An 11,614-nucleotide genomic window follows, 5' to 3' on the forward strand; every position below is an offset into this window, starting at 1 on the left:
ATTACCAATCTCTACACTCAATTCAGGAAACCGTCATTGACTTGAGGAGCTTTCAGAAGCTGGGGCAGCAAAGTGGGAGCCATCTCTTTCAGGAGTAAGCTCAACAGGCTAAGATAAAAAGCACCAGAAACATTTCTGATGCGATTCTGCCCTCCCAGCCACAAGCATACAAAGAGTAGAAGCAGAGGAATAGGATAGGAGGAGGGTAGCTGTAATGTTTTATTTATTTATTTTTAATCTGGAGCAAATATGAAATGTTAACATTTGTTAAATTGGGGAGATACATATCTGTTTTCTCTGGACTCCATGCATTTTAAATAGTACATAATTATATTTTTTTAATTAAGTGAAATTCAACAAGGAAGGAAAAACAGTGAGAATTCAAGGGAATAATGAATTAACCTACCTTCCAAAGGTTTTGTGCATCTTGCCAAGTGAGGAATCTCATTTTAAGCAAACAAGATATATGAAAATCCAGACTGACTTACGAAGGGAATCGGTTAGGAGTTGATTATTCCCATTACACAAGGGCTCTGTCTTTTATGAAAGAATCTACCCCAGGGTTTCTATAAATATGGAATGTCACCACTGTGATTAACATGGGGTCTAATTTATAATACGAACACATGCTTCCTACACAGATTTTCAAGAACACAACTAGTTGTTCAAAGGTATATTCACAGGTTCTCTTGTGCAACCCAATCAGATTTTCTGTTATGTGACAGAAAGCACTTGGAAGCTGTACCACAGGAACCGCTGTCAAGCAAAATGGAATCCAATTTTGCCTCGAAGGCTGTGTGCCTGGACGAGTCACTGGCTTTCTCTGTAACTCCATTTTCATGATTATACAGTGGAAATACTGATCCCTTCTGACATTTCTTCCAGGAGTGCTGTGGAGCTGTGTGGTCCTAGCCAGTATTTTTAAGCAAAATGCTGAATGATAGCAAACGAGACTTCCATATGGGAGCCCAAGTTTATGGAGCTGGCAGAGCTGTTCTTCACACAGCTGCAGTACTTTCTTCACCATTCTCTGGGGGGACACAAAGAGGTGCTAACAGCCTGGGTACACCCACTGGAAGAGGAGTGACCCCCACCATGCAGCCCACACAGAGACCACTCATACATATGCAACAGCCAAAGAGGAAATGTAACTTGAAGAGCATTTCCCTCTACAAACAACTGATCTCTGGGACTTTCACTTCAAGCCTCTCAGTTGTTCAAAGTAAATGAGGCTCACATTAAAGGCCAGCCAGTTGCACATCAAGAAATCAAGCCTTCTCTCAGTGGGGGAAAATGGCTGCTGCAGAGCCAGCCTCCTGCCTCTCACACACAGGCCTCTTGTACAAATGGCTTCATTTACCCACATCTGATCCAGCGAAGCTTAGCCTTCCCTAAGCTTTGGAAGCTGAGATACACATGCAGAGGGGTCAACATCTGAAACTCTAAGCAGATTCCTCAGATCCACTGCAGCACCATAATTGAAAGACTCCAGCTTTGTTGGGAGGTGACTTCATCCGTTTTTGTCCTCTAATTCCTAACAAGCAAAACCCAATCGCCTAGCTTCAGCCTCTGAGCACAGTATACTAAAGCCACAGCAAAGACTAAGGAAAGGTTAAGGAGGCAGAGGTCTGCAGCTCCTCCCACCTTATAAGTCTGTCTGTCAATCAGAGGAAAACTATGTGGGGCCACTGGGACCCAAAACAACTGGTCCTCTGATAAGAGGAATTCCAAAACCTCAGAGCCCCCTATGGAAAATGTCCTACCTCTAGGCCCCTAGTGAGAGAACTCTCAGGATCATTAGCAAGAGCTCAGGCTGAGCTCAACCTTAGTGAAGGTGTATGGGGAGAGAGGTGATCTCTAAGGTAACCAGTTAATTGCTAATAAGGAATGATAATAATAAATTAGCAAATACTAATGTAAACTAACTCAGTTCTGCAGCAGTTGCATGGAGACGACAGAGGAACAGTTTATTCTGGAACACATCTTGCAAATGGATTCCCGCTGGGAAACCAGCTGCCTGGGCTAGATGTTAAAGGGGCCAGTAAGATACAGTGTAGGCAATGGGTGGCCCTAGAATGTCTCTTAGTAGAAGTGGGGCCATTGAGTTTTTATAAATTTATTGGGGTAACATTGGTTAAAAACATTATGTAATATTCAAGTGTACAAATTTATAATACAATAGAGATATACTCCATTGTGTGCTCACCACCCAGTCTAAAAGAAAACTGGAGTATGCACACTTAAAAGATGTGGGCTACACTGTTTTCCATTGCTTCCTTTTGCAGCCTTCCTTCTGCAGCCTGAGGGTTACTTTTGACCCTTAGGGATAAGACTTAGATGGTTCCGAGACCTTGTCATAACAAGGAAAGTAAAATAAAACATGCTCTCTGAAGGGTTTCTTGGTCGGTTTTAATTGGAAGTGGTGCTTTGTGTCATTTCCTTGGTACCCAAGCCAGCCTTATCATACCTATTAATTTTCTAGTAATTTCTGAACCTCACATCTGACAGGTTTGTGGCTGCTTTTCTAGTTTCTTAGCTTAGAGTTTCATTCAAATCACTGCAAATCCCTAACAGCAAAACTGTTTTAGGGGGCCGGCTGAGTGGCTCAATTGGTTAAGAGCGCGAGCTCTGAGCAACAGCATCGCCGGTTCGATTCCCACATGAGCCAGTGAGCTGCACCTGAGCTGAGCTGCCGCTGAACTGTCAACAGGTGGCAGGATGGCTCATCTGGTGAGAGCACATGCTCCTAACAACAAGGTTGCCGGTTGGACTCCCGCATGGGATGGTGGGATGTGCCCACCCGCAACTAAGATAGAACACGGCACCTTGAGCTGAGCTGCCCTGAGCTGCTGATGGGCGGCCGGATGGCAACTGGACTTAGAGCTGAGCTAGCTGCGCCCTCCACACTAAGATTGAAGGACAACAACTTGGCTGTTCCCGTTGCCCAGTTCCCCAATAAAATCTTAAGAAAAAAAAAACTGTTTTAGGGACCAAAGCATGCTGAGCTATTTCTTTCTTTTTGTTTTCTTCAAAGCCTAACTGGAGTTTTAATTTCATTATTTGCACTAAGATAACATGCATTGAGACTTTCTGTAGAATAACTGGAAGCATTCAATTTGGTCTGCCACATATATCCTTGTTCTACAAACTCTCCCACTGCTACCACACTGCTACTTATGAAACTGCTTGGTACGTGATCATAGCAGAACACACACACCCTTAGGAAGCCTCATATTAAAGATGCTGCAGTTTACTAGTGAAAGGTAGAAAATAGAAAGAGAGAACTCAAGACTGAGTTTGAAACAAAAATCTAAATTCCTATGCACCTATGATTATAATTCTGGAAGCTCTTCTCTTCTAATAGTCTCTTAGAGTCATCAGCTTAGGAATATTTAACATTAGAAAATTTAAAAAAAATGCCTCACCAAAGAGACTGGGTGTTTGGGCTACCCCACCCCTTCTGAAAGCAGGAAAAGTTCCCACCTATGCCTCCACTACCAGTGGAACAAATGAGTTGCCTTTTCTTCCTCCAGCAATGGCCATGACCTGGATGATGAAAGGGTAATGCAGAAATGTTTATGTACCAAGAAGTTACACTTTCCAGCATCCAGAAGTGCCCAGGAGGCATGCCTTTGTTCCATAAAATTGGAAGGAAAATTTTTTTGCCACGCTAAGGACCCTCTAAAAAATTGGAATATTTTTAGGAAAATCTTATCAAACTGACAAAGCTTTTAACTTTCTTCTTAATTCTGTTTCTTTTTCAATCTGCTTTTCCCTCTCTTCACTCTCTACCCCCATACAACACCCCCCCACCCCACCCCACACACACACACACACATTCACTTACACAAACACTAAGTCTATGGACTAAATAAACCAAGATGTCAAGGAATGTAAACCTCACTTTTCAATTTAAAATATTTAAGAGGTATCTGACCTCACTAATTCTACAAAACTCTTCTATAAACAGCAAAGTTATCCTCCACTTTTTCTCCTCAAATTTGTGTACAAATCCACAAAATCCACATAGCTGATTTCCTGATCAACATCAGAGGACTGGTAAATAATGATATATTGGGTTGTTGGAAAAGTCATGACGTATTTTTCTGTGTTTTTTGTTGCAAAAATGTGTCATGACTTTTCCGACAACCCAGTACAATCTAGGCAGATGATCTCTGTAATACTAAAAGCTGAGCTCCAATTCTCCAGATCAGTGCTCTATTCCTTTTACCTTACCTATCTGTCTAATGCATTTAAAGTCATGTTTCCTTTGTTTTCTAGAGCCAACAATGTCCAGATGTGGTTAGGTTTGCACACTAATGCAAAAGTTACTCTCACATCAGCACCGGACCTTGACAGCTAAACAGTAAACCTGCGTATAAATGACGGCAGGGCTGCCATGGAAGGAGGAGAAGGGATGTCCTAAGGAGCATACAAAGTCACACATGGTTAGAAACACTTGTATTGCTTGCAGGGAAATCTTGTGGGTGATCTTAGCTCCCCAACTAGACTGTGAATTCTCTGAGGGCAGAAGCTACATCTTATATTTATTTGGGATCCCCATGGTACCCGCCACACAGCTAAGCCACGGTGGATACTCAAACAATGCTTACTGATTTGATCTAATGCCATGGTGATAAACTTCAAAGTGTGATGAAGTGCTGCAGGGTAGGCAGTTCTGACTCTTCTATGACGCCATTGGAATTAAACCCTGCAACTGACTCTATAGCTAATGAAGGGAGTGGGTTTGTCACAAGGTAGCCCAGCAGAGGAACCTAATGGATAACGACCTTTGGCCCCAATGATGTAACATATGCTCAGGAAACAGATGTTATCCTGAATTGAAATGACCTGTTTACTTGTCTGTCTCCCTGTTAAGCTCCTTGGGGTCAAGGATCAAGTGTTTTATTTTTGTATCGGGCACAGTTTAAGTGTGCAATACATGCTACTGGGTTGAATGAATAAACAAATAAAATAATGGCTTAATGAAAAAATGAGAAAAACGTGACATAAGATTTATTACAGAAATTTCCATAGAATCTAATATTTATCAGATTGTAACACATCACTCGGTGCTATAATTGCTTAATAAATGTTGGTTTTTTTGGATGGATTAATTAATTAGGAAAATATGAAGAAAAGGTAGGAAATATATCAGTATATTACTATCCTCAGAATGGTGAATATTCCATTGTACCCAATAGTAGCATTTATCACTCTATTTGGTTGCTTATCTATCCCATTAGAATGTGCATTCCTTGTGGTCAGAGACCATCTTTTTTATTTCTCTAACACTAGAGCCTAGAGCAGAACCTTACAAAGAGTAGACACTCAACAAATATTAGTTGAATGTATGAATTAATCATTCCTGCTCTTTTTTATAGAGTACACTGTCCCTCAAATAGTCTACCTAATCCACGTAGAGGGGCCTCTGGTATGGGAAGAAAAGGAGAAGTGTCACTTTCCCCCATGCAGGACTTTGTGACAGATGTAGGCCTGATTCACTTGTGGCTATGAGTGGGTCTCTCCCCTTTCCAAATGAGTTTGTCAGCTGAACTCTTCAGGACTGTGTATTAGAAATACCCACTTAACCTCACTGTGTCTACTACACACTTAACCTCACTGTGTCTAGTACATACTGTCTTGGCCCTAAATATCCCTAGACACTAGATCTGTGTGATTTTATTAAATAAGGAGAGCATCTGGCTTTGTAGTCAGAGATAGGATCAGAATTCAGACTTTCCACGGCTTTTCTAAATAATTGAAGCAACACTTTGCTTCATTCTGCCTGGAGGATAATCTCAGAAAGAACACCAAGATCTTAGGTAAACCACGCAGACATAGTTATATGTCTCCTGCCCCCTCCATTGACACCGAGGTTCACATTTCTTTAGTGCCTTTAATTGATTACATAAATAATCACCAAGCCCTCAGGATTCAATCCTTTTGTCCAGCTCCACAAGCAACAGCAGTCAGCACCTTAACCCACAACCTTGGCATCTTTTACCTCCATTGTTTAAATATCCAGTATGGATACTCTAACCACACCACTTTGTAGGTCTTATCTATACAGAACCAACTTAAATTCCTCTTTGGTGATAAGTGCCTAGGGAGTCATACTCGGGTGTACAGGCCATTACAACAGTGAGTCTCCAATTATTGTCCAATTCTGAGGGCACCTATGTGTCAGACCCTTTACATTACACATTGTCATATTATTCCTTGGACCAACCTTGCAAGGTAGATATGCCCATTTTATAGATGAGGAAACCAAGACTCAGAGGGATTCCACAGCAAGAGGTATCCCCCAGATTCAAGATCATGGTCTATCTGATTCCACTACAAAGCACTATCTCTCCTTCTCCGTTGCTGAACTCTTGGTGGTCCATAAGTAGTCCTCCAAAAAGTCTACGGTCTAGTCCCTAGTAGTAGTCACTGATATTCATAATTACAACTGAGCCTACCTAGCACAATACTGGATTTTCAATAAATTCTTATTTATAGATTTATAGATTGAAAATATTGGTGTTTTTCTTGCTGGCAGAATATCATCAGTTTCTTATTAGAAGCACTGCTATTTGGTGCCATTAATTCTGTGGAGAATTATTTTTCAGGAACTAGGAGAAGCAATCGATGCAACTGGTCCTAAAACCCTTTGCCCTATGAAATTGATACAAATACTATGAGACCATTTTATATGCATCATAGCCCAGGTATGTCAGGCTGAATTATTTCTGAGGCAGGAAGGTGTCACTGAAACAGCACTTACCAGAGAGTTATAGCGCCCTGAGATCTAGTGTTCTCTCTCTCTCTCTCTCTCTCTCTCTCTCTCTCTCTCCTCTGTCTCTCTCTTTCTCACTCTCTACTGCTCTGTGAATCTGAACAAGTACTTTAACATCTCTGGACCTCCATTTCATCATCTACTGAAGGGCAATCTATCAAGATACCTGGTTGCAAGGATCAAAGAAGACAATAGTTGTGAAGGTGCTTCAAAGTATGTGGAAGTGCTCTCCAAGTATGCAATATTATTTTCATTAGTGACTTGGAAAAGGGCACATGCCTCCCAGTGCAATTTGTCAATCAAAGAGGGACTTAAGCAATTCATGGAAAAATAAAATCAACTTAAGAATTGTTATGTATAGCCTTCCACCCACCCACCATCATCCACATTATCACCCTACTACCCTGACATATTTCAGCAGCGAGCAAAACATCAGACCGTATACTGTTTTTTAAAAAAAATAATGCTTCCATTTGAAAACATTCATTCCCAGTAGAAGGAAATGGAGCTAATTCAAATGCATAGTCAATTCCTGAAATTTTCATTATTAGTGACAGTTTCAAGCTCCTCATTTGTCAAACATCACCATATGAACTACCAAGAAATGGCAATGTGACTTCTTTTGTTTGTTTGTTTGCCTCCCTTTAACTAGACCATCCACATTCTTGGCAAAGCATGCATATAAACAAAGAAAAAGCCAAAGGACTTAGGAGGCTGCATTACTCTCACACCAGGAAATTGACCCCTGAGCATTCTAGGGTTCATCCAACTTTAACTACTTGTTAACTCTTTCTTTGCCACTTTAGCTGGAATACAGGTACCACTGGCGGGCAAGCATGCCATATTTGCAACAGGTAGAGCAAATTTGTATTATGCCAGAATACTATACAGGGATTTCAAAAGCTCAGACCCCTTGAGCTCCCACTGCCAACATCCACCCTTACAAAGGCTCAGTTTGTTGGATTACTCTTTGACCTAAGAAGCGCTGGTAGCAAACCTTGATTACAGAAATGGGCTTAGGCAGAGAAGTTCTCCCCACCCCTGCCAGGGAATATACCAGTGTAGAGGCCTATGGGGTCAAGCGAGCAGCATGGAAAAGAGGTCTGGGAGGACCTCACCGAGCCGCTTAGCTGCACTCACCTCTGGCAGAGGCACACCATTGATGATCAGGTCTGGCTGCTGAGGGCCCTGGCTATTGAAAGAGTGATGATAGATGTGGTTGGCGCTGGTATTGCGGGTATTCTGGTTCTCCACGTTCAGGAAAGTGCTCTCCGAGCGGCGACAGCCCAGGGGCAGTGTCTGCTGGTGGTAGTCGAAATAGTTGAGGGACGAGGTCAGGGAGGAGCAACTGACAACGTTCATCTTGTCTGTCTCCTCCACATCCCGGGGTACCAGGCGGATGTCATTCTTACTGATTTTTTTCTTCTTGCTTGATTTCTTTTGATGCCCATAGGAATACTCAGCGATTCTATGTGACAGAAAAGGCAGCATGTATTGCTAATGCCCTCCCAAACCATGCATTGAATAATAAACATTAAACACCCCAGAGGGTCGCACCCCATCTCCACTCCAGTTTCTTATTCGGGCGCATTACATCATCGGGTTTCTCCCTGTGCTTTTCAACATGCAAAAAAAAGCTGAGGGCCATAAAATGTTCATATTAAACATAGTAACAGACAGCCCTCTCAGCCCCTCCCCCAAGAAAGTTTCTGTACTTTGGATTTTCTCGTTGTAAGTGGCCATTTAGCAAGGGTGGGGGGATGGGGAAAGTTGAGCCTATGGGAGAGAAAGCATGGAAATGCTCAAATCTGGAGCTTCACTAGAACCCAAAGGAACTCCTGGGTGAAATAAGAAGTCCCAATTAAATGGAAGAGGAGATAGAAGGAAATAAAAAATAACCCCCGTTCCAGTTCCTGCAGGCATTTGCTGTATGGTGAACACCCTCAATCAAGTTCCTTTATGATTGATTGACCTAATGAGTTTTGGACCGGGGTAGGAGACCAGACACCTGTCCTTTGAAACATCCTGGGCTCCTTTCCTCTATACCTTCCTTCCCCCTGCCCTAGCCCTGCTCCCTTCTATTCCCCACCCCACCCCCTCCTCTCCTGGAGAAATCTCATAGCCAAACCCATTTGAATGAGGGGAAATGCCTCTTTACCTCTTTCCCCTTAGGCTCACTTTCTCCTCAGCCTTTTTGTCTTGCTCCTCGCTAATGGGAGAAACCGAGATGCAATGCAGACACTTGCTGTTTTGTCCTTTTATAAAACAGCCGAGGAGACAAGTGATGGTTAAACAATTACTGCAAAGGAATTTAAAGGTTAGTGCATTCAGCATCCTTCTCCATTCAGGTGTACCTACAAGCAGCTGTGCTGCAACTGGAACATAAAGAGCTCAATTTAATTAACACTGACACAGACCCAGCAACGTGCACCAAAGACACCAAGCATTAAGAGTCTTGTCAAAAGAAATACATTACAATGTAGCTAGATGCTCAGTCGTTTATTATTTTGCACACAGTGATTCAGCCTACTGTTTGGAAATTCAGTTTCTGGGCAATAATCAGCAAAACAATAGGGTTAATAAATAATACAGGTTGATCTTTACAAGGAAAGACTATGCCTGTATTCTCCTTCGACAAAGCTAATTGTCTGAATACAAAAAGGGAGCCCAATTCAAGCAGCAATTGCAGATCATCTCGCAAGTCTCATAAATGAGTGCATTTGAAGAGGCTCTGCAGAGGATGAGAACAAGAAACCTCTGCCTAGTACATGGAAAGACAAGCTCTTGAACTTTAGGTTTCTCAAAAGTCTGAGCAGACAGGGAAATTGCATATCTCCAGAGGCAAATTCTTGCTCTGTGCCCAGGATCTTCCAAGAGCTGAGCAGTTGCGTTCCCCTTACCCTTTGGCTCTGTGCTCAGGCTGACTTGCAGTGATGGCAAACTGATGCTACTGGTGCTTGGGAGCAGATAAAATCCCAAAGACCCCCGGACAGGGGTTGATTTTCTTTTCTCATCTGTTTACAGAATCAATGGGAAGTTCTCATCATTTTGTTTACCCATGATGGGTAAATTTGGCAATGCCCTGTCCAATTATTCAGCTGAGGCATTCATTGTGCAGCCTTGTCTGTATTGACCAATTATTTAATTAAACTGTACTTCATTAATCCCAAACCATCACAGGGAACAGAGCTCTTTACAAAATACACATGTGAGTGAAGTTGGAGATCACCAAGTTTTGTTTTGTTTTGTTTTGTTTCCATTCAAATGCTCTCCTCCCCGTTTAATGATCCTCCTGGCAGGCTCTAGAAAAGATCTCTCACTTTAGTCATACATCACCAAGAGGTGGCAAAGCCTTCAATATCTTTATTTCAAGCTGATGTCTTTTTCGTCAAAGAAAGGGTCTTATGCATTTACTTGATGCTGAGGAAATAACTTAAAAAGAGCCCCTTCTATCATTATCTCCATATAAATAAAAATTTATAGACCCCACGGTTTCTCTATAAAAATAGCCACTGGCAGTTGCAGGTTTCAAAGGTAAGAGCAATATTAATTTCCATTTCTCCTATCTGAAATGACTTGTAGCTGAAGGAAAGAAAAAGTCAAGGCCATTTCACTAGTAACAGGATTAAAGCATTTATGAGGCATTGCAGCTGCTCTTTTATGGCACCTGATTGATATTCATGTGTGGTTAGCATTTGTCTACTAACTTGTGTAATGCAGAGAATAGTAAAAGGGAAACAATAATTGCATGGCTGTTACATATTCAGGGGGCTCTGATTCACAGAAGTGTGCATTTCAGATGGTGTCAAATACAAATCGGACCTAACAGGAACATATTTTGACTAATTAACATGCAAGCACAGATGGCACAAAAGACACACTGGATGTGTAGGTGTGTTGAAAGCGCACACACACCTTGGTTGGAAATAGCAGCATCATTCATTTTCGGCAAACTAAAGAAACAACTTTTTTTTTCAACCGTTTTGATGAGACACTGCTGGAAAAAATTACATGTATTATCCTAAATTGGATTCTAGAAATAATTAGACTTATTTGTTCTATCCAATTTTAAGGAAGGGCTTCAGCAAGACCCTCTAATATGTTTATTAGAAAATATTTTTTTTTATGAAACAGTATGTGTTATTCCAGTTTCCACTTCCACATTTCTATTCTATCCTCTCTCTCTTCTCTCTCTTGCTCTCTCTCTCTCTCTCTCTCTCTCTCTCTCTCTCTCTCTCTCTCCCCTCTGTACACACACACACACACACACACACACACATCCTGCATACACTTCAAAGGAAACTGCAACACAATAGTCCATAGTGACATCCACTGGTAGGGAGCAGATCTTAATGCCACAGCAGTCCCACATTAGAGAAAAGCACCATCAACTCTAGAAGATGGCTATTTTTACTGAAACATCTGGATGCAAAGTCCTGTTCCTCGCTGGGCTATTTGGTCTCCATCCCACCCACCAACCAGATATTTGAAAACATACAGATGACTGGTAGAATTTCACTTTATATAGCCAGATGTTTGGGGACTGGATACAAAATAAGCCAAGAACACACTCAAAAACACTAATCACCTGCTTCCCCACCCATTCTGTTCTCTCTTCCCCCCAACTCTGTTTCCTACCTTAGACACTCAGGCTTTCTTCACACTTTATTTCTACAACAGGACAGGGCAGCTGCCAGCACTCCCTTTTCTTTCAGTACCTGTCCCCAAAACACTGTGCCCCAGAAATCAAGTTGTGGTACTTGGTGGTTCTGCTGGAAATCATTCTCATTCTCTCTCTCTCTCTCTCTCTCTCTCTCTCTCTCTCTCTCTCTC

The 11,614-nt window shown here is 41.9% G+C and overlaps 1 protein-coding gene across 4 annotated transcripts in view; it reads right to left on the reverse strand.

Moving 5' to 3' along the window:
* PCDH19 (protocadherin 19) overlaps nucleotides 1–11,614 on the reverse strand; it is a 106,748-nt gene that overhangs the window by 90,874 nt on the left and 4,260 nt on the right. For 2 of the 4 annotated variants that reach the window (XM_019626771.1, XM_019626769.1), the window contains exons 2-3: nucleotides 8,940–9,080; nucleotides 7,922–8,249 (exon numbers count right to left, since the gene is read on the reverse strand). In XM_019626771.1, the coding sequence (XP_019482316.1) occupies nucleotides 7,922–8,249; nucleotides 8,940–9,080 (469 nt within the window). The remainder of the gene's footprint in view (nucleotides 1–7,921; nucleotides 8,250–8,939; nucleotides 9,081–11,614) is intronic. The other 2 variants (XM_019626773.1, XM_019626772.1) reach the window with 1 other exon arrangement.

The sequence above is a fragment of the Hipposideros armiger genome, unplaced genomic scaffold, assembly GCF_001890085.2.
Source record: "Hipposideros armiger isolate ML-2016 unplaced genomic scaffold, ASM189008v1 scaffold_689, whole genome shotgun sequence".
In the NCBI taxonomy this organism is placed as follows: Eukaryota; Metazoa; Chordata; class Mammalia; order Chiroptera; family Hipposideridae; genus Hipposideros; species Hipposideros armiger.